Genomic DNA, 26009 nt, shown 5'->3' on the forward strand with positions numbered 1-26009 from the left:
GATATGCTTGTGGTTACTTTAATAGAGCCGTCTATAAAAATGCTGTTGTTTTGCGGCTACCACTGCATATTACATCTGGGATTCCCTGGAAAATACATGGCCTGCAACCCCCTGAAATTGGCTGCATCGTGGTGAAAGCACTCTCGCGCTCTTGGAAAGAAGTTCCACCTGTGTGTAAAATCAGAGATTCACCGACATAAATGCTTCCTCTGCGTTAACAGAACAGCCAGAGGTGTGACATCTGGTCTTTGTGCAAAATAAACTCCTGGAAAGATGCCATGCAGTGAATTGTACCAACACAAGGATTTTACTTTTGGATTTGTGATTGTGAACACATGTCCTGTTTTATTCACATTGTCATTTGATATTTTATTTTAGTATGTGCATAGTGTTACAATGTCAGAGAAACACAGAAATACATTAGGATTCAAAGGAATATAAGAAGGTGTTATTGACATTTTTGAAGTTTTACAAACTGGTTCCAGGCATGTATAAGTGAATTATTCTGAAATATTTCATTACTTTTGACGATCTGTGTACGTTTGTTTGTCTGTTTTACTGTCTGAAAGCAACATTGCTCAAAAACGTATTTGGATGAAATTTTCAAGGAAGGCAAAAAATGACACAAATGATTAGATTTTAATCCAGCTTAATGTTTACCATTGCAGACTTATCGGGATTTATCCGTTGGAAATCATATAAGGCACAGTTGATTAAATTGTGGGGGTGCCCATCAATTCCCACTGCCCTTTGCTACATATTTAGGTCACATGATTCGGTATCTGTATATAATGTACACATGGATAACTCACGCCTGTGCTCAGCACAAGGTCATTTTTTATTATTTCATCTGTCAGAAATGATACAATGACTGAGCTGATATTTACTCTGCTGTGAGTGTTGGGTTCTGGAGACGAGCCCTCATATTTGTGTAGTGAATAATTCAAGGACAAGTGAATGACTGTATAACAGAGCTCAAAAGACAAAACTACAGTCAGTAGAACATTTATGTGACCCCAAGTCAAAGTCTCCTTAGTTTTTTGTCATTAAGTCTCAAACAAAGTCAAGTTCACGGACTCAATTGTCAAGTAAGTTGAGTCCAAGTGAAGTTACAAGTCTGATTCCTTCAGCTCTGATGCTAAACGGTTGCCACGCATGCTTGGCAATGCTTAACTCAAGGACAATTTAATTTCCTGAAGTGATCCTGAAATGATCCAAGTCCAGTTAGGTTCAGAAAACTAATTGAAAATTGGTGTTTTCGTCACTATGCTGGGCTCATGAAAACAGGTGTATGGTCGTCAAAATTTCCGTCCCTATTTTGAATGACGATACTACTTGACTAAACTGCATTCTCCATTCTAATAATGTGTTTTCTTTAGGATTACATTTTTTGTATCCGATCACAAACACATGGAAAAAAATTATTGCCATTTTTAAAAATTGCTTTACTGGTGCTACTTTCAGATGCCAACCAATCATTTGGCAAATCAGACTTTTAACTTTTACAATTGAAGTCAACCTTGAGTGAAAATAAGCCTTGTTCAAGTTCGAAAGGTTCCACTTGTCCGTTACAGGATTAGAATGCTTATTAGAATGCATCGGTGAAGTTGTCGGTCATGCCTCCATCCTCCCCTCTTACAACATTAGACCAACTTTGGGGCTGTTCCAGATTGGAAGTTTTTCCGACATTTTTTTCTCCTGGAAATAATGTTTTTACTGATGTCTTTCCTACAGATCTAAATGCAGACATCACTTTTGTCACTGTATTGAAACACTTGCCAAGTGAGTGGTCTTTGTGACTGAAACACCTGGCATCTCTTTCCCAACACCGACCCTCCTTTTAAAGTCCCTTTTGTCTTTGCATCGTGGCACAAAAATCTGAATCTACTAGACCTGCTCACTACTTTTATTCAGGAAGTGCTTATCAACCACGCCATTGTTTCATCCTCAATAACAACTCAGTATTTTTTTGTGTGCCATATTGTGAAGTGTTACAGTTTTACAGTTTTTCTCAATTGATAGAACACTAAATTCCATTCGCTGAACACAGCCACCAACCGACTGCACACATTTCTCAAAAACAGGACTCTGCTTTCAACATTTTGGATGCTATTCATGGTTTGCACAGTTTCCAAAACTCTTGCACTGTTTGCTTTTTTTTTTTTTTGCAAAAAACTGAACACGTTGTTTGCTCAGATGAACACACTTTTTCGCTCTGCATACATTTTTCAAAAAGTGAACACTAGGAAGCAGAATTGGGACCCCGTTCCAACACTGCTGTCACAATGAAGACACGTCAAAACTGAAAACATTTCTGCCAATCAACTGCACACTATAAAACCTGCTGTGAAATTGCATTAGCTGTTCAGAATGGAGAGGAGCAAGAGGTCATGTTGGAACCAGAACCTGGACCTGCCCATGCACCTGGTCTTGGTCACTTTACATGGTATGTAAATGTTGTTTGTCACTTCAATGTCTATACTGTAACAATAAGCAGGAACAGTGTCTTATCAATTGAGAAAAACTGTATTTTCCCTGCACCTGAAAGATTGTGACACTGAGCCTGTGTTATTGTAAATCACAGCTCTACTTTCTCAGATTTTTGTATTTCAATACACTGGAACTCTGTCAATAAATCACATTTGACACAGGCTGTGCTCCTAACTGACAGCTCAGCCGACAGGGATTACAGCTCTTCAGCATCCTGACCCTCAGTGCACTAGCCTCGATCTTATAGCTCCTCCCTTGGCTATATATATTTACTAGTTTAGCAAGGCTTCCATCAGATTACTCCCCACAGCATCCTCTTGTTCCACAGCCCCTCTCCTCCTGGACGCTGGGACGAGAAAGATGCTACCCACAAGCTGCGGTTCCAAGACCAGTCTGTCTCTGTGGATTATTTTCCTCTGCGTGTCTGCCGCGTGCGCCAGGAAGCAGCACGCGGATGCTAATGAGGCTGACGAGTCGTGGCCGGAGAGTGTTTCGAGGGCGAGGTGCGCGTCGCGGTGTCTTAGCTTGCACAGCGTCTCTGCGCTCTCCACACCTCTGCAGGTAAGCCCATCGGTGGGAGCGGAGCGTGCAGGCTTCCAGCTCCCGCACTTTTAATAAAGTCACCACCTGCCATTGCCAGTTATATAGTTACATAGCCATAGCGAGGTTTTTTGACGTGCTTTTCGCCTTTCTGGTAGGAAAAGGTGAGCTGAAGCTTGCTTGAGTTTGGAAATCACTGTTCCAAAGCCGTTGCTGTTGAGTTTAGTTTCATTACATTTATATTTTATGATTTGAAACGACGTTATAAGCCCTGTTACCAGGTCTTTTCGTATTGTAATGAAATAGGTGGATGAAAATGATTACCATTAATAAGTCCACTCTAAACATAAAAAATAAAAAAAAACACTGGAAAAATTATTAGATTTGTTTTTATTGCAGACTGTAATTTGGTGTGAAAATGAACAGCTGTTACTCCGGTAATTCACTGCTGACAGATGTGAAACCTAAATATCAGAGTGAAAACAATGGTGTTAAATATTGATAATAATAACTTCAGCCACTCAGTCACATAAAGTCGACAAACTCTTCCTAGAACTTTCTGACAGACTGGTGCCACAGCAATGACAATACGACTTGCTACACTGATTATATTGTTCATACAGATCCCTCATGTGTCAGTAACTATCTCTGCACTCACACATAACCAGCCCCTCTTTGCCTCTTTGCTCCAGGCTTTAGAGCAGCGGGGAAAGCATTCTTGTACATTTACTTATACCGATGAGAACTGACTGAGGACTGAGCCAGTGACAGTTTGTGCAGCGCTGTCAGCTAATTGACTACTGGAGTGTGAAACACACTCACATGGGCTTTATGGATGTGGGATGGATTAGGGGGTAGGACGTCCAAGTCAGACCGTGACTGGAATTCTGCATCCAACTCTGCATGTGTCTGATGAGTGTCAATATCCAGTTGTATTATTGTGTCTACATATATGTATGTTGGATTTTCAGATGCTGCTAGAAGATAATGCGTTTAGGTCTGCATTATTTCATCATATTTATCCTATTCCCATCCGGATTTTTAGGGCTGATTCCTATCTCAAATTATCATCGGATGTTTACTGATGTCTTCCTTTTCTCAAACACTCAAGTTTGTTGTGAAAGAGACCCAGTTAAAGCTACTGTTTCCATCACTGACTGGTGTATTTTCCACTTTATCAGGTGCAATACAACAGCCCTGCCGTGCATTCTACTTTTCCAAAGCTTTTCAATGTTTTCCACTCAGAATAGACACAATTCTACTTCCTGTTTTTTTTGTTTAATTTCTACTGCAGTGTTTGTCCTTGCAACAAATTCTAACAAGAGTTGTATGATCATGCAGACAATGCAGACGACTTTCATAATTCCATAAAACGTTAAATGCTCAACAACAAAAAAACAACATTTGATTCTTTGGTTGTCAGGTTTGAAGTATTCAGCTGTTTCGAAAGTGGTAAAGCTGTTTTTTTTTTTTTTTTTTTGGGGGGGGGGGGGGGGCATTTTCATGAATTTGGACTTTTCAGTGCCAGTGTCTAATCTTTTTTTTGGAGCACTTTCCATGAAGTAATGAAGCTGCTTAATAATTATCCACACTTAATATAAGGTGTTAGCCACTTGAAGTCACGCCTTCTCTCATCACACGAATACATATCATTTGACAATAATTAAGTTTGTATGATTTGGAGTTGGAAAACATAGATAAAAATAATAAGGTCATTGTGAACGCAGTTTAAATACAAGGAATCTGTCACCAGTCACACTACTCCTGCTGATAAGATAAGGCAAGACAAGACAAGACAAGACAAGACAAGACAAGACAAGATAAGATGATGATAATGATAAGATAAAGATACTTTATTAATCCCCAGAGGGGAAATTCAGGTGACCGGCAGCCCACAGTGTGTGACATACATCCTTACATAGTTAAAAAAAAAAAAAAAAAGATAAATAGTACAAAACAATAAATAACAGTTTAAAAACTACTGTCAACAGTAATAACGTGCACATTAACAACAATGATGAACCATCTATCTATCACTTTCTATCACGGACTCGCTCACACCTAAAACACACTTGCTGCTGCCCTTAATTTGTTATCAGACACTGATTAGTCCAACCAAGTGTGAATCAACCACAAACGGATCCAGCAACTACTTAGGATGGATTTTCTCATGATTGTAATCTTGCAAATCTTGTGAGAATCCATCTGCTTTATGAGGTAAGCAGCTGAAATTTGATCTGGAGGTAACAAAGTAGGAAGGGTTTAACCTTAAATGTTCTTCACTTTGTTTATATTTTCTCTTAAACAATTATATTTCTACATAAGGACTACCTTTGTGAAAAAATTTGTCCAATCAGTTACAGCGTACTCCTTATTACATGTTCTGACTGCAGATCTGCCCGGTCGATTACCATTTTGTCTGAGTGCCTCCACTGCAGCACAGGACGACGATTTGTCGAAGTGTGGCTCAGTTAGTTTTATGAAAGTTCAGCGAGAAGAACAACCTTCACTTCAATAATCCGAAACCCCGGAGGAGACAATTTAGTCCAGTTCTCCATCAATCGCGCTCTATTTACTTATTGGCAGAGCAAATGTCAGTATTTGAAAGGCCACGCGCTCTCGACCCTGTCAGACAACCACCGACACAAATAACAGCGTGCAATCCCATGATCCTCCACCTCCGTGTTGATTTGTAATATTGCTTCTTTCATCATTTCCACTCGATGTAAAATAAAAAAAATGTATGCAAAACACTGAACCAATGCTCAGTCTTATACATCCCAAACACAAGTGAACAAAGAACCAAACATGAAATGATTGACACAGATTATAAATACATAACATTCGATCTTTTTAGGACAAACTTTAAAATGCGAACTAAGGAAACTGTAGATTTAATCAGCACGGTGATCCTCTGATGTCAATATTACATGAATCGTTGCAAATTTTTCTCTTTAAGGATAGGGATCACAGTATTGCATTTTGTTCTTATGGTCAACAAATTTAGTGAAATGATCCAACACAACTAAACTACAGGACTAAAGTCTGATGTGCGACATAATACGATGGACAATGTAAATACAACTAGACGACCTCGACTTCCCAGACAACCTGGTTTTACTGTGGTTCTCTGGAGTTCCCTTGTTAGTGGCCTGTACACCAGGAAGGGTGTTAAGACATAAGAAGAAAGGCTGATGTAGAGTCTGACTTAATCATTTTTGTATGGTAGTGTCTACAGATACGAACCCTTACCCGTAGCCTGCGGCCTACGGATACAGCACTATCCATTTGCCGACAGATACGGACCCGTACGCGAGTCTCGCAAGTCAAGAAGCTGCTAACCACTGCAAACTGTTGAAAGGTAAGCAAAGGTTAAGGTTAGGGTTAGTGTTAGGGTTAGGTTTAGGGTCCGTACCTGTAGTACCGATGCTACGGGTCCGTACCTCTAGCGTCTATCGGGAGTCACGTGACCAGATCTCGTGTATCTGATTGGCAAATGGAAAGTGCCGTATCCGTAGACCACAGGCTACGGGTACGGGTCCGTACCTCTAGCAACAACCTTTTTGTATAGTGCATATAGTGCCAATGCTGAACCGGCGGATGGTGTATTATCCAACGCTGTTCGAGTCTGTATTGCATCACAGATGTGCAACTAATGTTTTAACTGCATTCTCTGACCTGTTAGTGAAACCCTCGTCTGTGGTTTTGCAGACTTGGACACTCTACATTCAAAATGATGCAAATGATGAGCGGTGTGGTTGGTGATGGTGGTGCTGGTGGAGTCTGTTTCAGCTGATTTATGGGAAAGACGGGACAAACTGGACAGGTCACAGGGTTACACATAAAGACAAACAACCACACTCACATTCACACCTACGGGCAATTTAGAGTTACCAGTTAACCTCAGCATATTTTTGGACTGTGGGAAGAAGCCGGACAACCCGCAAAAACTCATGCATGCACAGGGAGAACATGCAAACTCCATACAGAAAGATCCCAGGAAGGCCGGGACGCAAACCATTGATCTTCTAGCTGCAAGGTGAAAGTGCTAAACACTGAACCACTGTGCAGCCATGTATGTTGATGTAAAACTGACAAATCTGGAGAAGTGATGTGATGCACTCATCTCAGTGTGGTCACAAAGTGTGGTTACAAGCATATAAAGGCGCGAGAGTGCTTGGTATACAGGTTGTGCAGTCAAGTGTTGGATACCCAACAAACAAAAGTGGTGAAACGTAACTGCTAAAGGGTAATTGAAAACCAACCATAGAGACAGAAACAGAGGAACTGAAGAGTGAGAGGTGCACAAGAATAAAAAAAAACAAGAACTCCAGTTGGTTTTTACTGAAGCTCCTAGGAACAGACAGGAAAGCAGTCGTCTGATCTTGAAACAGTCCTCCACACAAATGGTTTCTCCAGCTGAGGTGTCATTTCTTATAAACTTTAGTAGTCCTAAAAACGTGGGTGAAAGAATTTCTCAATGTTTTTGACAAGTGAAGAGTCGCCTCTTTAGTCGATCCAGTTGATTTTAAGCCTTTTCATTGGACTCATTTCATCATCTGGAGAAATGCCGTGCTTTTCATTCAGAATGAGTCCCCAGATATGTGGGTGAAGAAAGAAAATCTGCCCAGAGTATATAAGCCTGGAATAAACCCGTAGATCAAACTGAATCTGATGTATCCATTGAGCTAATTTAGACGGCCGCATGTGTTTTAATACAAGCGACAAAAAGGCTGTTCACCCTGGAAATATACTGCTGTGTGTTTACTCGACACTTTAACAACCTGGAAGATGAAACACCAGCTTGTTTCACAAGTCATACTGAAAAATAAATCTACTGTACCACTGTCTCATGGCTTGACCAGTGATCCTGGATCTGCACTCATTATTTTGCAGCAAATGGCCTCGGGCTCTCGACAGGGAGCTGCGAGGACAGCTCCACAGACTGGAGAGAAAAAACTGTAATTTGTCTTCATACAAAAAAACTATCAATTGAGCTATACAAAGTGTGAACTCTGCAGCTGTGTAATACTCTTTTGACACTGTAATTATGTTGTTTGCCTCTGAGCTTTGACAACACTAGCCTATAATTAGGACATTAATATGTGTTCCTCTGCAGTTAATTGAATTAGACCAGTTTTTCATTTGTGCTTGTCTCTTTATCTCTCTCTTTTTTTCCCCCCTTCACAGAATAATGGATCGCTGGGCTGGTGCCAGAATCATAAACAGTGCGCAAAGGTAGGTCACCTGTGGTTCTCCAGTTTGTTTAAAAGACTGCAGCTCTTCATACTGATTTGTAGTTCATTTACTTTTCTTTGGTTTCCGGAAAGATTCACAGGCTTTCCCAACAACAATGGCAGCATCTATAAATGCCCTTCAGAGCATTTGTTCAAGTTGTAGCCCAGTCTAGCAGCCACTGAAGTTATCACAAGTCTGAAAGCCCCCTATGGTCTTTAAGGGCCAATTCATCGATGATTGATGCGGACACACACACACACACACAGAGTTGTATTCAAACTGTAATGTTCAAGGGCTTGGTCCAATCCTCCAAAGACCAAACATCTGCTCCATACTTGATGTACTTCTCGCTAAACTCCAATTGCAAGGTCAAAAATACTAAATTTAGCAGAATTTGTGTTGCAGAATGGTTTGAGAATGGTCGCTTGTGGCTGTCTGCAGGAGAATAGACAATTTGCTCATGCAGAACAATGTTTGCTTAAGGGAGAGAATTGATGTAACATTAGGTTAAACCCTTTGTCGGAGTTGGTTTGGGTCTAGCTATAGATCTTCTGCACACTGTTAAAAAGTTTGTGGTCACCCAAGATGAAAACTTACACTTTTATTCATGTGCTAACATAATTACACAAGGATTTTCCACATGATTAGCTAACACAATGTACCATCAGAACACAGGAGTGATGGTTGCTGGAAATGGGCCTCTGTACCCCTGTGTAGATATTCCATTAAAAATCAGCCATTACCAGCCAGGATAGTCATTTACCACATCAACAAGGTCTACACTGGATTTCTGATGCATTTAATGCTATCTTCATTGAAAAAAATGCTTTTCTTTCAATAATAAGGACATATCTAAGCGTCCCCAAACTTTTGAACAGTAGTCTATGTAATATTGATGAATAGAGATGGGTTTAATTAATACCAGGAGAGGAACTTCTAACCATGAAGCCTTTATATTTTGTACTTGGTACTGGAAGTGAATGTTCGATTTTCATTAGCCAAGTCTTTCCATCATTTGTTTTGTCAGTCCTGATTTCTGATTGCTGAAAAGTAATGCTGCAAATAGTTAGCCTAGCCGCGCGAGACAACCCACGGCAACGAATTTAATTCTCTGCCAGGGTGGGTCTAGCTACCCTCCATAAGGCTTGAGGCTGGATTCTCCTAAAACTGGCCGGACCAATCACCATGAAGTGTAGAGTCAGAAGGCGGGCGTAACTAAGTGACGACAGAGGCACGACGATTCTGACAGAAACAAGCGGCGCACAATAAACAGTAATCTTTCGATTCGGCTTTGGCCACAGCCCTTAAAGATTTGAAGCTAAAATTCAACTTGAAAGATAAACAAAGGACGGCACTGAAGTGTTTCATTGAGAAGAAAGACGTATTTGGACTTATGCCGATGGGATATGGCAAATCCTTAATATACCAGTTGGCTCCGCTGGTTGGGAAGCTAATGGGACTTAGCAACTGTAGGAACTCCGTCAGCCTATTCATTGCGCTGATTGGTTGTATACCTACCCAATTGCTGCAGAGTGATTTGATAGACAACCTTTTAGCCCGTCTCCCTCCCTGTCGAGCGGTCCTAGACCCTTGTGCCTTCAGAACATGGGTCTAGCGTGGCTAGGCTAGCAAATAGTGCGACTAAGACAAAGAACAAAATAATGATCAGTCTTGGCTGCTGCAAATTTTAACAGTATTCTTGGCAATTTTGATGTTCATTTACAAAAATGCATTTCATAAAGAAACAAAAACTTAAAAAAAGGAAATAATGTCACTGCAACATTGGCAACAGAATCATCACCACACACTCCACTTCATATATATTGAAGTATGTATTGCATATGTGCAGGACAGTTTGTATATTGATATCAAGCACAGAAGCCAAGTAAACTGCTTCTTTTAGCTGGGCAGTCTAAAGATAGGGAGTCATGAGGGACCGCTGGTGTTTTCAAGAGTAATAAATCAAGACCTATGCACAATGCGTATGTGTGTGTATGTGAGAGTTCTTGACTGCCTGGATGCATGTTTGCAGAAATATAGATAGCTTTATGTGCGTGCATTTGTGCTTCTCGAGGCAATAAATCAGCCCACATGCAAACCAGTGACGGTGTGTTGCGTATGTGTGTACACCTGTATGTGTTCCTGCATGCTGGTGTACTAGACTAGTTATTGCTTATTTCTCAGCTCTGCCATCCATCACTGAACTCGCCTCTATATTCTCTGACACTCTATACATCATAGCAGGTTCCCAGCTGGTACATCAACACTCATGAAAGAGGCAAACTGTAATGATGGACTGCATGCTTGGCAAGCCCTCCCTATATTAAGTCCACATCACAAATTTCCCTTGATAACTTTTATCAACCGATGAAAGATGAGTTTTTTTTCCCTCATTCAACGACTCCATCTTGGTGTTTTTGAATCTTTAGCAGGGTCCACGAGGGATATTGCCTTCTTGTTGATTAATGGAGATATTAACACGCTTTAGCAGCCTCTCACTTTGGTAACCATGCCATCCCCGAGAATGGTAATTGTGATGACATGTTGGGGCCTCAGACGTCTCCCCAGCTGCATTATTAAGAGCTGCTAAAGTGAGATTTCCAGGCCCTTTAATGAACGATCACAGGGAGGAAAGTTTTTAATGCTGGCATGAATTAGTTGATGGTAGCAAGAACTGCCTCATGTAGTGGTGTGTTAAAAACAGCGGTGCTTTCTATTAGAGCATGTTTTTTGACTGACAGAGAATCATACATTAGGTGATATTGATGTTGCAACCTGCAGTCTTAACCATCTTTCTTTGACATTCTACCATCTACACTGCTTTTTTGTGATAAATTCAAATATGTTAAAGGGGAACTTCGGTTTTTTTCAACCTGGGGTCTGTTTTCATGTCATTTTATACATGTGAGTGATGGAGAAATGAATTTTCGACATAGCTCCAGTATTTAGCCAGACAAGCAGCTTAGCAGCTTAGCCAGCAGCTCAGCTAGCGAAAAGTATGGGGCAACTTGCCCCCCCACGTCAAAGTCCGCCCTAACGTGCTTTTTTTCCCCACACTGACTGGCTCAGATAGTCTCAACGAGTGTCCCACAACATACTAGAGATGAGAAGTGAACAAAAACCTCCACATTACCTGGCGATCGCTCTTTGTTGTGGTCTGTATCCAAATCTCAGGACGCTAGAAAGCAAATCTCGTTCCGAAATCATGCGAGAGCTCATGAAATTGCGGGAGAGCTTTTGGTGCGACCTCTCGCGCCATTTCGGAAAGAGATTTGCTTTCTAGCGTCCTGAGATTTGGATACAGACCACAACAAAGAGCGATCGCCAGGTAATGTGGAGGTTTTCGTTCACTTCTCATCTCTAGTATGTTGTGGGACACTCATTGAGACTATCTGAGCCAGTCAGTGTGGGGCAAAAGCACATTAGGGCGGACTTTGACGTGGGGGGGCCAGCTGCCCGATACTTTTCGCTAGCTGAGCTGCTAGCTGAGCTGCTAAGCTGCCTGCCTGGCTAAATACTGGAGCTATGTTGAAAATTCATTTCTCCATCACTCACATGTATGAAATGACATGAAAACAGACCCCGGGTTGAAAAAAACCGAAGTTCCCCTTTAAGGACTGCTCATCTGCTTTTTTGAACCAGTGTGTTCTCGTTGTTTCTCAGTGTATTGTATTTTCAGGTTGTTCGCCCAATCTCAGCAGTTCTTCAACACCTTGAAGGAACTTCTTGAAATTTTGTACAAACATTCATGAAATTGGTGCTTAAAGGTCACTATAACTGGTCAAAACATGTTTTTTGGCTATAACTCATAAATTCACACAGTAATTCTGACAAAATCAGACGAAGATGTCAAATGGGATACCACTATGACGTGCTGTGACACCATCCATCCATCCATCCATCCATCCATCCATCCATCCATCCATCCATTCTCTATACACCGCTTAATCCTCATTAGGGTCACGGGGGGGCTGGAGTCTATCCCAGCTGACTCGGGCGAAGGCAGGGGACACCCTGGACAAGTCACCAGTCTGTCACAGGGCTACATATACAGACAAACAATCACACTCACATTCACACCTATGGGGAATTTAGAGTCATTAATTGACCTCAGCATATTTTTGAACATGCAAACTGAATGCAGAAAGATCCCGGGAAAGCCGGGACGTAAACCAGGGATCTTCTAGCTGCAAGGTGAAAGTGCTAACCACGACGCCACTGTGACACCATATAATGTGTAAAAATACTTTTCTGACATTTAAGTGTGACCATATTTCACATTAGGTTAGAGACAGAATTGGTGACAGAAATCTTGGGTTTTCACCTGAAATTGTGCAGATTATCTGGATCTTCTGTGCTGCCAGGTTGAAAATGTGTTGTGAAGCGTCCACATTTTCCATTCTGCAGCTTATTAGCAGGAACATTCATAGTCTCAAAGCTAGCTCAGCATGTTTCTCACTGGCAGTTATTCACTGGAATTATATCACAATAGACTGATCAGCCACAGCATTAAAACCATTGATAGCTGACGTGTACATTGCATTGTTTTGCTAGGAAACCTTGGGTCCTGGCATTCATATGGATGTTATTTTCACATGTACCACCTAGCTAAACATTGCTCCAGACCAAAAACAGTCCCCTGGCAGATCAGTGTGCCCCAGTACATCTCAAAATCTGCTCGAGGATCACAGCAAGAGCTCAAGGCACTAATCCAGCCTCCAAACTCTGTAAATTCCAATCAGTGGATCATTAATGGGTCAAAGCCAAACCATGCAACCCACAGGACCCAAAAGATCTGCTAGCATCCTGATGCCTGCCAGACATCACCAGAGATCTTGCATCTTTGCCCCGACATGCCAGAACTGTTTTAGTTGCATGAAGAACAAAATATGAGACAGGTGGTTTTAATGTTGTGGCTGGTCAGTGTATGTTGAAGTAACAACTTCCGAAAATTAAAAATGAGTTCTGTTTAATAGTATTTTAGCTCAGTTTGTGAAAGACTGAGTTAGTCCTCCGCAGACTGACAGTTTGATTTCAAACCTCAGCCATCTCGTGTGCCAAGAACACTGTGAGCCTTTAGGGGTTCAGCCATCCAAATTATACTCCTGTTTAGTGGCAGCTAATTGTGAAATGAAAAGTTCTGACAGTGTGATGAGAAATCAATCCATTCCTCTAAGGGATATCACTGCTTGGTCCCCTGAGCACTTAAGTTTTCATCAGTGTACAGCAGCAGAGCTTCACATCATAGATGTGATAGAAAAAAACTCTGTGCTCTGAAGTCACAGCAGTTTCATACTGATCAAAGGCTGTAGATTGACTTCGTCAGGGCTGCTGTTGGTTTTTGTTCAGTTGTGTTCCCTGCAGTTTTATAATATTCAATTTGTTTTCACTGTCAAACATTGGTTTGCACCTACTCCTCAAGGTTTCCAAAGATTTATGTTTAGGTGGAGTTTGATTTTGAGCTTTTATGCTAAATTAGGGTTAATGTTAAAGCAGCTAAATCAGAATGACATTTACAGTCTGCCTAAACTGATCTTGAACTCTCGTAGGTACCAAAATATCCAACATTTCAGATAGAATTTTTGAGCATGTGTTTAAAATTATTCATGTTTATGTTTAAAGTTCCATTTAGTTAACTGGTGCAGCATTGGGTTTGTCATGTTTATACAATTAAGGCATGAATGTGTGACATCAGAAAGCGTTAAAATACTTTTGCTGACTCATCTTGCACAAATTTCTGTTTCTTAAATCGAGTATAATTTGGAGTGGCCTCATGTAAGAAAAATGTCATGTCATGAAACTGTTAGAAATAGCAGTGAAACAGGACAAATCTGATAGCAAGGAATTTAGGTTGGGTTTTGGAAAATACCCATCATTTTCCTCAAAACATGAAAATGTAGTTGAGTTGTATAGGAACGTAATTCTTGCGAGACAGGACTATTTGGAGAGATCAGCAAACTTTTCATCCATCATGTAAAAATGTATTACAGCACAGTAAATTGTCTGCCAATTTTCCCAGGAGCCAACAATAGTAAGAAATCTCCTGGGACCAAAACCATTTTCTTTAAAAAAAAAAAAAAAAAAGGTCGTCTGTAAGGATGCCTTCAGTTGTAAACAAAATTATAGATTCTTGATCCATGATGTTTTTTTTTAAACTTGATGGTAGCATAGACATGCTATTCTATGTGATTGTAAGTGGGCCATATACAAGTGGGGCAGAGGGTGAAATCCCACTAAGCATGTGCGATATGTTCCACAACATTAAAGCAAATTGGACAAGAGAAAACCTTTTGAGCTTCTGCACCAAATGAGCATTTTCGTATCAAATAAATGGACATCATCTTTGCGATTGGAATGCTACATTCTCCTAATACACCCACGACTGGAGTAGCTAGCTGAACAATATTATGAGTCAAACCTTTGTAATTAAATATTAGTTCAGATAATGTTGTTTACAATTACATTAGAGACAGACTGAAGTGTAATTATTCAAGTTTTTTCTTGCCCTGTGGCTCCTGATAACAACGTGGATGAGGCGGGTTTGGGTGAACAGTCAGTATAGCTGTGTCGTGGGTGGCTCACTCCAAATCTCTGTGGTTTTTATTGCGGAGGGTAAAAACATCACATAACATGGCAAGGTCACCAAGAAGCGTAGGCACTGCTCTGCTGCATGTGGGCAGATCCAACGTGCTGTCAATCCAAATGCAGTTTACTGCTGTTGTAGCTCTTTAAGTTTGTGTCCTTGAAGTCATTGAGTGAACAGCTAAAATCCCTGAATGATTTGATTTGACGCTTGTCTTCATATTCTGTTTGACTCAAAAATTTGATGTGTGTGTCACGGAGCGTGGGTGGATAACAACTTCCAATGAGATAGTATGGATGAAGTAAAGTCTAAATATTTGCTGTTGGCATAAATTACAAGTAGAACTAATTTTGTTCAGAATTAATGCTCAACTCAACTTAATTTATAAAGCACTTTAAAACAGCAGCCGCTGAAACAAAGTGCTGTACAATAAACAGTGAATTAAAACATTAAAACAATAAATAAAACATACACATATTAAGACAGCAGCACAATAAAACAGAAGCAGAGTCTCATGATCTGTTAAAAGCTGGTGAATAAAAATAGGTTTTAAGTTTCGTTTCAAAAACCGACAATGAGGGAGCCTCTCTGATGATTATTCCACAATCTGGGAGCAGCTTCTCAGCAGAGAAGGCTCTATCTCCTCTGAGCTTCCGCCTAGACCTTAGAACCTCGAGAAGCAGCTGAACAGCTGACCTGAGGGTTCATGAGGGGGCACGAGGGTAGAGCAGGTCAGAGAGATCAGGAAGGGCCAGACCATTTAAGGCGTTAAAAACAAATAAAAGAACCTTAAAATAAAATAAACCCTAAAGTGCATGGGGAGCCAATGGAGGGAGGCTAAAACAGGCGTAATGTGCTCATATTTTCGAGTGCTGGTTAAAAGACAGGCAGCAGCATTTTGAGCCAACTGGACACGTGCTAGGGCAAACTGGCAAGCTCCAAAGTATAGTGAATTACAATAATCCAGTCTGGTTGTGATAGAAGCATGGATCACCATTTCGAAATGCTGTGGTGTTAGAAAGGGCTTCACCTTGGCAAACTGTCGCAGGTGAAAGGAGCTAGCTTTCACCACGGCGCTGATTTGATGGTCAAGTTTACAATCAGAGTACATTTTAAAACCCAGGTTGGAAACTACTGGCTTAACATAGTGAGCCAGGGGACCCAAGTCAACAGAGCGAGACTCACAAGGGCCACTGGGACCGAACACCATTACCTCAGTTTTCTTTTCATTAAAACGTAAAAAATCTAAAGCCATCCAGGCTTTATTGGAATCAAGATAGGACAGAAGCGGTGAGACCGATTGAGAGTCTTTATTTTTCAACTACACATAAATTTGTGGCATCTGCATAAAAATGGAAGACGATGCCGTGCTTCCTGAGGATGAATCCCATAGGAAGTAGATATAGGGAAAAAAGGAGAGGCCCTAAAATTGGACCCCAAAAGACAACGGAGCAGGGGGGGATTCAAAGATATCGAGGCTCACACTCATAGTTCTGCCAGTCAAATAGGACCTAAACCCCTGCAGTGCACTACCACGAATGCCCACCGGGTGCTGCAAACAAGATATTAAAATGTTGTGGTCCACTGTGTGAAATGCAGCAGTTAAATCCAGAAGAACAAGAACCACATGATCCCCAGAGTCGTTTGTCAGGATAACATCATCAAAAACCCATGGCCGTGCTGATTCCGTGTCTGCATCAGCACGGTAACCATGGCAACAACTGAACGCTACCTCAGCGGCCTGCTGACGATCACGTCATTGTGATCCTACTACAAATCCACCACTGTAGACGTATCAGAAATGACACAAGGAACAATTGATTAAATTGTGGGGGTGTCTCTTGAGTCCATCAATTCCCGTCACCCGCTACATATTTAGGTCACGCGATTCGATTTATTTTCATGCATAACACACACCTGTGTTCAGCGCGAGGTCAGGTAATGAACTGTCTTGGTGGAGGACGGCACTCTCTCAGTGCTGTTCTTGTGAATTGACATGACAAGCCGTGAGCGTGTGTGTGAAGACCTGTGTGCCAGGAAGTGAAATTAACTTTTTAAGCCACTGACAGATATGTCCAAATATGATTCATTCAATAGTAAATCAGCATTTTGTGCCGCAAATCTACCAACCACGTCATAGCTATTAAACCAGTATCTGGCTGCTGCTAATGTCCCACCACGGTGTGCCAGCTTTTCTGGAAATGGGTTGGAACATTAAATAATTACTTTCGGAATAAATATTGTTGATTACAGTGTTGAAACATGTTCTATAAGCTGGAAAAAATGCAGCTTTTTAACAATTGTCACTGTCTCCCGCAATTTCATCACAACAAATAAGCTTAAAACATCGCAACTTTTATCGACATTTTTTAGAAAAGCTGCCACGAATTCAGGCATTTTCGGCCGCAACCATCACGAAAAACGCCCGTGAAATCCTGGAGGGACTGCCTTATTTTTGAAAGAAAAGCATTTTCAATCAAGATAACATGAAATTAATCAGAAATACAGTCTAGATATTGTTAATGTGGTAAATGACTATTCTAGCTGGAAACAACTGATTTTTAATGGAATATCTCCATAGGGGTACAGAGGAACATTTCCAGCAACCATCACTCCTGTGTTCTAATGCTACATTGTGTTAGCTAATGGTGTGTAAAGGCTTGTGGAATTATGTTAGCACATGAATAAAAGCGTGACATTTTATGGAAAACATGAACTTGTCTGGGTGACCCCAAACTTTTGAACGGTAGTGTATATATTAGTTATTAATAATTGCGAGATTAGATGAGTTCTAAACAAACAAAACTTAATATTTTAACCATTACCAAGAGATTAACATCATCCTAATGGCAAAATAAAACTAGATTTAAGATACTATTACAGTTTGTTTTGGGAAATTTTCCACGTCTTGTTCAGCATTTGAAAGATTTACTCATTTCCAAGAATTGATGTATCCCTGTTCAGCTTTTAAACTCAGAGAAGTTTGATAAGGAGCTTGTTGATGCTTGTTGCTATGAGACAGCCCATCACTTTGGTTCGTGATCATTTGGCCCCATGTCGTCCTCGTGGACCTTGGTGGTAATGAGTGCTTGTTAATCCTTCTGTCACTATTTCCTCCAGGCAGACAGCCATTTGCAAGTGCCAGACTTCATTAGGAAGACACTCCCACACTGTCCGGGTTGATTCAGCTCTTAAGAAAAGGGCTTAAGATGGCACTGTAGCACTGAACCCATGGAGGGACATCATGTGTATTCACTGACATTGACGTCCTAGCTCACGACTTGATAATTGGCATCGAACGTGGTGTACCGACCTTCTCTCAGTAGCACTTGGCAGTCATTAGTGGACTTCAGTACTCCCTACAGCCTTGTTGCGATGTTTGACTGAGTGCCAGACATCCTTTTCTTCCACCCTTCCTCGCCTCAAACCCACATTTTCAAGCGAATAAAAGTACTTGTGGGATAATTTGCTTGCAATTTGTTTCACGGGGAAAAAGCCGAGATTTGTCTGTGGACATTGAAAGGTCTGGATCGCTTTCAAAGACAATGCAAATTGTTGAAACAGGAATCCAGAGACAAACACGGGGCCTGTTTCCTCTCTGAGGGATTTGTCTGGGCAGCGAATCAAATAGCATTGAGCACCAAAAGAACAGCCTTTTGCACGGTCAGCAGAGAAGTTGTCCGCTCCATTATCTCTGGTTGGTCATGGAGGAGTGAGGCGCATCCACCACCAAAACGCACACACACACACACACACACACACACACACACACACACACACATACATATCTTCTACCAGCATCATTTCAGAAGACATTACATTGATTCATTTCCTGGAGACGTGGCCCAAATTGAACTTCAGCGATTACTTGCTTAACCACAACCCTGACCTTTGAGTTTCACACCCTAAACTGCAATAATGTACCTTTATGGGAAGGAATGCAGGACCCCACAACTTTGGCAGTACAAATACACACTCACATTGTAGGAAAAACACATACAAGTCACGATGTGCAACCCAAACAGATTAGAATCCACCACATCACAAAGTTCCCCCAGTCAGCTTTATTTGGTCAAATGGAATGCTTGATTTGAGCTTGAAATGGGGCAGAAAACTAACGACGCTGAGGTACAAAGGGAATGGCACGAGAGTGGGAACGTCAGTCCGGATTAGCGGAGTAGTCCTCTGTGGAGACCAGAGAGCTGAGATATGAGATGGCAGGCCTGCAATAGGGTTATCAGACATGCTTCAAAATATTCTTCATCGCAGAGCAGGAAGACTTGTACTCCATGTGCACTCGGTAGTCCATTTGGCAGCAACTTTTTCTGCTCCCTCTCTTCATTTTACCCCGAGGTGGTACACATCACTGGCTCCAAGGCAATTGTCAGCTCTCCAAAAGCCTCTGTAACATATTGACAGGGTAACAGTGAAGCAGTAATACCAGTATAATCATGCATTAAAGTGGAAACTGATCAAAGATATCTTGCATCAAAACAATGCACTCACATTGATACAGAAAAGAAAAGCCCATATTGTTCCTCGGACAAATAAAAATCTACATCATATGGGGAAATGGGATATTGATGTCACAATTGCATTTTTGCTGTTGGCTATCCAAATCATTTTGTTCATTCAGAGGCCAAAGAGAGAGACCAAACTTGAAATGTTGCAAATAAACTCTCATTTCATCCAGAAATTGCAGTAAATACAGTGAGTCAGAGTTGAAATAAGAAGTGTTTGCCCTAATTTTCAAATTTGGTCTCGCGGGGTTGTTTATACATTGTCTGATCTGCTTGTATTTCTTGTTTTGTAGTGTATTTTGCCATTTTTATTTTTAGCAGTATTGCTGCATTCTGAGATGTCAGTCATTCAGCCATGAGAAAATACAATTATATTGTCAATGTAAAGTCAAAATGCTGATCTAAGTGACTATCATATGTTTTAATTAACTGTTGTTACTTGTAAGCTCATTTTTCATTGCAACATAAAGTCCTGCACCTCGATGGAAATGGCATAACCATGACTAGAAGGAGAAAGAATGCAAACATTTCTTTTGTGTAATCTAGCACAGTTATAATGCCATAAATCGCACTTTTTTGATTATACATTTTACAAAGATTGAAAAAACAAAACAACAATCAGCATTAACAATGCTAGAAAAAATTGTGTCTACACATATGACAAACTACATTTGTTTTAGGCATTTTTCATGATACGCTGCATATCAACGCTAGAAATTTATTTCACCATGATGAACGTGCAATCCAACTACTTGCTCTTTTGTACACCACTCTTGAGCCATGCTGCAGTTATTTTATTGATCCAACATGTTATATTTATTGCGCTCAGTCTTTCTTAGTTGCTTTAAGACTTGTCTTTTCACTATTCTGGTGTAAACACAGCTCAGCTGAATAGTTCCTGATTTTTACGCTGCCAAGGAACAGCAGTGGAATTATGTGACGATCGGCATTGGTTTGTCCGTCTGTTTGTTAGCGACATTACTCAATAATAAACAAACGCATTTGGATGAAATTTTCAGGGAAGGTCAGATATGACACAGGGACCAACTGATTAGATTTTGGCAGCGATGTGGATCTACAGATTTGTTAAAAATTCTTGTATCATTGCGAGATAGCAGCACGGCATCACTGTAACTATGACCACAAGTGAACACTACGTCAGCTGCCTGTTGACAATCACATGATTGCGATCCTACTACAAATCAAACGTTGCAGACTTATCTATCAGAAATGATACAAAGAGCAATTGATTAAATTGTGGGGGTGTTCCCGAGCCCCATCAATTCCCGCCACCTGTAACATATTTTGTTCACATGATTCAACACCCGTACATAACGTACACATGCATATCACACGCCTGTGCTGAGCACAAATTCATTTTGTTTGTGGGTACATCTATATTAACTGGCCACATTCTGTGGTGCCATGATTTCTGCTCTTCAAACTAAAAAACAAGTGCTGCAATTCTGACAATGCCATAAGGGGGAATGAACAGCACTGGCAGAGAACTGCGCTCTCTTAGTGCTTTTCTGGTTTAGTTATGTGACTGTTGGTTGAATGAATTATGGCTTCTCAGATAAGCTTATGAACAGAGAATTTTTGGTTTCCTACAGAATCTGGTGCAAACTGTTTATTTTTGTAGATTTTGTTTTTTCAAATAAAACATACAGAATAAAGGGATTTTACACTTTTTAAACACGTGGTTCATTTTGTCAGAAAATTAGAAGCTGTACAACTCTTTCTGAATTAATAAATGATGTAATTTTGGTACTTCTTAAAATGAAAACATGGCTTTCTTTGAGATTCAGAGGCTTTACTTAATCTGGGAAGCACATGGTTTTCATTTATTTTACCAATTATTTTGTATTCATTTGAACTCGAAACTTGATTTAACAGTCAACAGTTAGCATCCTTCAGTATGCTAACGGCGTCGGAGATGCGGTAGTGGCGGCAGTGGCTTGTGACACAGACGGCCCGAAAATTCGGATCTTTTTTTATTTTTAGAAAGTTCTGGCCAACATTTCCTGATGACAGATTGAACCCAGTGTAAACTGACCTTCGTTGCCTTTGTTTTGTCTTCAGCAGAGGTCTTCGGCATCTTGTCTTGTGTTTATGCAACGAAGTGAAGCGCGACTTCAGAGTTGGCAGCCACCCAGCCATTCGGGTGGTGTTTACAAACACGAATGGAGGAGCCGAAATGAGCCGAAGAACACGGCGGAATGAGCCGAAAAGGGCCGAAGGCGCAGAGAAGAGACAAGCTCCGAACATTTTCGTCTGGGGGGAGGAGGGAGTGATCACATAGACATATGTGTATATGCTATAGACATATGTGTATATGTTTATGTGATCACATGATGAGATGATCCGATAAGTGCCGATGTGGGCAGAAGGCGGAGGGAAGACAGTAACGCGGCATATTCTTTCTGTCCGGTAACGTCCGACGGGGGGTGGGGGGGCGATATTCGGATACCAAATGAATATCCAGATAGTGCCGTAGCGAACGAACATCCGGATATTCGGGATATTCGGGTCCAGCCCTAGTTTCTGCTGCACTTTACAACCCGTTAAATTTGAGAATGCACACCATTAAAAGTCGATACAGCAATAAAATGGATCAACATCATCTTTGCTATTCAGTAGGCAAGTGAAGGAAGCAGTTGTGGGTGCGACAACAACAGAAAATAAATACAAGCATCCAAATTCCTGAGGCATATTCTCCATAGCCCTCAGCAAGTTTGCCAAGAGTTCATGGCGCTTTGCTAACTTTCAAATGACTTGCAGTGCCCTTGCGAGGCTGTTGTATGTTGCTCTCCTCCCTACTGTTTGTCACTACAGCATGAAATTACAATCAGTGTAGACTTGCTCCCCTGGGCTGTCTCTGCTTACTGGTGCAGGATTCAGCTTTATGGTATAGAGAGCCACACTGTTAATTCCTGACAGGCCCCAGAAACAGCCTGGGAATTCATTAGCTTTCAATCACTTTTTAGTGTGTGCTTATATGTAGTATAGCACCAACCCTGTCAGATTACAATTAAATGTATTTTGACAGGGTTGGTGTTCCACTATATGTAAGCACACAGTAGTTACTGACTCAAATTAAACCGTAAAATCTTAACGCAGATATTCTGTAGTAATTTGAATTCATAAAAAAGAGCAAGTGTCCAATCAAAAACAAGAAAAGCACTCACACTCACCCACAAACAAAATGACCTTGCGCTGAGCATAGGCGTGTGTTATGCACGTCTATGTTATGTACAGACACTGAATCGCATGACTTAAACATGTAGCGGGCGGCGGGAATTGATGGGACTTGGAAACACCCAAACAATTTAATCAATTGTTCCTTGTATCATTTCCAACAGATAAATCTCGATAAGGCCCGTGTTTGATTTGTAGTAGGATCGCAGTCTTATGATCATCAGCAAGCAGCTGACATAACGTTCAATTGTATTCATAGTTGAGTCAAAATCAGCTAAGGAGTTAGCCTAGCTGCGCTAGACCCATGCTCTGAAGACGCAAGGGTCTAGGCACGCTTGACAGGGAGGGAGGTGGGCTAAAAGGTTGTCTATCAAATCACTCTGCAGCAATTGGGTAGGTATACAACCAATCAGCGCAACGAATAGGCTCCTAGAGCGCTGGAAGTCAGAGGATGCGGGAGTTCGGTGAAGCCTTATTTATACAGTCAATGGGTGAAGCTCAAGTATATTACAGACATGTTAACAGAAAGATGATTCAGAGTCGGTGCTAATGGAGCTCAACGACTGTTGTCGTTTTTGTTGTCGACCCTGGCAGAGAATTAAATTCATTGCCGTGGGCTGTCTAGCACGGCTAGGCTAGTTGTTTCCGGTTGTTTCTGTCAGAATCGTCACGCCTCTGTCGTCACTTAGTTACGCCCGCCTTCTGACTCTACACTTCATGGTGATTCGTCCGGCCAGTTTTAGGAGCATCCAACCTCGAGCCTTATGGAGGGTAACTAGACTCACCCTGGCAGAGAAATAAATTTGTTGCCGTGGGTTGTCTAGCGCGGCTAGGCTACTAAGGAGTAACAATGTGTAACACATCATCTAGAGATTCAAATTCTTTTATTGATTAATCAAAAGACATTCTATTACACTTTGATGATTGCCTTAACAATAGAAACATATGAAAAGATAGTAAAGTAGGCACGTTTTTGACAAATGGCCTATCAAGTTTCCAAAATTACGCTTATGCGTGTTACTTTTTGACGGAAAAAAAATTCACTTTTTTCCATCAAAAAGTAACGTGAGCATGAGCATCAGCTGCAGTCAATCAGTCAATTCCATTCACCTGTTCCCTCAGCTATTTAAAGCCCTCTGCTTCCCTCAGCCTTTGCCGGATCATTGCTTGCCTTCTTCCCCTGCAAGATTTCCCACCTATGCACTACCTCTGCTTTTGGACTTTGCTGTTTTTTCCCTTCACTGAGTTTTCCCCTTGGACTCTGTTGGATTAACCCCCTGCCTGTTCGCTCCTTCGATTGTTAGTTTCCTTTGCTTTGAGAGTACACTCCTTAGTTCTGTATATTAAGTGTTTTCGTTCCATAGCATTAGTTTATTTTAGTTTCTGTCCTGCTTCCCAGTTCTGGTCCTAGTATTGTATTTTTGGAGTTTTCACAATTAAAACCTTTTTTTCATTATAACCATTGAGCCTGTCTTTGTCTGCGCTTGGGTTCTCCACCGCACAAACGTAACAACATGAAAAGCAGCCTGATTAATATTGTGTGTATATTCTTTTACCAAACTGTGATCTTGTTTATGCTCATCTTGGTTGGGGTCCAGTATGATCTGGTGTAAATCTGGCCAGTACTAACACAGCGAATGCATAGTCCTGACAGTGAATAACAGAGGTGTGAGTGTGAGGATGTGAGGATGTAAAAGGTGTCAAGGAGATGCCATTTATAGATGCTGTCATTGATATTTGTGGATTTACCAAAATACTAGTCGACAAGATGACTTTCAGTCTAAAATCACAAAAATAGTTTCCAAAATAGTAAAAAGGGAAAACTTTGATCTGTTGCCTCACTGGAGTCCAATAGATAACTTTTGATGCACTTTAAAAAGAAAGGTACGGCAACAAAAACCCTACAGAAAGAGCAGCTGAAGTTATAGTCTCTGAAAAATGACAGAACTCTTGATTTTTCTAGAAATGTACTATCCTCCATGTCGAGGAGGATTGAGTGTGTTATTGAAAATAAAGGTGAATGTACAAATGATTGACTGACTTTTCGACCAAAGGGCCTGTATATTTAAAACAAGTAGGTATGTATTAGGTTTAATATCTAAACCAGGAGTGTCAAACATGCAGCCCGTGGGCCAAAACCAATCCGGATCACAGGGCGACTTTGTAAAGTGTAAAAATTACAGAGAAGACATTAACTGCAAATTGTAAATTTGTGAAACTATAAATTTAAAATAATTTCTAGACCATTACAAGTTGTTTTGATCACAAAGTCAAATACTCTTGTTCATTTATTCTTTTGTCATTTTGTGTTTCATTTTTGAAATATTTTGTCTTGTTTTCAGTGTTTTTTATCTATTTTTGTCTGACTTTTGTCGTTTGACTCTTGTTTTTGTCGTTTTGTTTCTTGTTTTTGTGGTTCCTTTTTGTCTCGCTTGTGTTTTTTTGTCTTATTTGTCATTTTGTTTTGCTTTATTCATTGTTTTGTGTATTGTAGGGCTGGCCCGAATAGTGGTTTCTGGCCTCTGAATATTCGGGCCCTATTAAAGACGAATATCCGGATATTCGTTCCGCCCCGTAACGTCCGACTGGGGGGGGGGGGGGGGGGGGGGGGGGGGGGGTGCGCGGTGGCAGAGACGGTTCGAATATTCGGATCCATTCGTGTGGTTCGTGCGGCGGCGCAGCAGCGGCGGCGGAGACAGCCCGAATAGTCGGATCCGTTCGTCTGGTTTCCCGGGTCCACATTTTGCCCTCATTTAGTCTTTAGTTAAACTGAAGAATTCCCAAAGACTGCATCTTGTCTTGTGTTTATGCAACGAAGTGAAGCGTGACTTCAGAGTCAGCAGCCACCCGGCCATTCGGGTGGTGTTTACAAACACGAATGGAGGAGCCGAAATGAGCCGAAGAACACGACGGGATGAGCCGAAATGGGCCGAAGGCGCGGGGAAGAGACGAGCTCCGAATATTTTCGTCTGGGGGGAGGAGGGGGTGATCACATCGACATGTGTATATGTTTATGTGATCACAGGACGAGATGAGCCGATGTGGGCAGAAGGCGGAGGGAAGACAGTAACGCTGCATATTCTTTCCGACTGGTGACGTGCGGGGGGGAGGGGGCGAATATTCGGATACCAAATTAATATCCGGATAGTGCCGTAGCGAACAAATATTCGGATATTCGGGATATTCAGGTCCAGCCCAAGTGTATTGTTTGTCAGTTTGTGTTTTATCTTGTTTGTGTTTGTCTATTTCTTTGTCCTGTTTCTCGCACAGCTAATTTTTTTGTCTCATTCGTGCCATTTGTCTAATTTTTCATCACTCTGTTGTTTTGTTTCATGTCCTTTGTCACATTTTTTGTCATTTTGTTTCTCGGTTTTGTCACTTTGTCTCATTTTTTGTCCTGTTTTTTTGTCACAGGGAGGGTGGGATAACCCAAACGCAGA

The 26009-nt window shown here is 41.2% G+C and overlaps 1 protein-coding gene across 2 annotated transcripts in view; it reads left to right on the forward strand.

Annotated features, from left to right (window-relative positions):
• The first annotated feature begins 2667 nt into the window (after window positions 1–2667).
• Window positions 2668–26009, forward strand: part of anos1a (anosmin 1a) — a 53733-nt gene continuing 30391 nt past the window's right edge. The window contains exons 1-2 of one of the 2 annotated variants that reach the window (XM_051943090.1): window positions 2668–3051; window positions 8221–8268. In XM_051943090.1, coding sequence (XP_051799050.1) covers window positions 2851–3051; window positions 8221–8268 — 249 coding nt within the window. In that variant the 5' untranslated portion in view covers window positions 2668–2850. The remainder of the gene's footprint in view (window positions 3052–8220; window positions 8269–26009) is intronic. The other variant, XM_022195872.2, reaches the window with a different exon arrangement.

This window comes from Acanthochromis polyacanthus, chromosome 22 (assembly GCF_021347895.1).
Source record: "Acanthochromis polyacanthus isolate Apoly-LR-REF ecotype Palm Island chromosome 22, KAUST_Apoly_ChrSc, whole genome shotgun sequence".
NCBI classification, from domain to species: domain Eukaryota; kingdom Metazoa; phylum Chordata; class Actinopteri; family Pomacentridae; genus Acanthochromis; species Acanthochromis polyacanthus.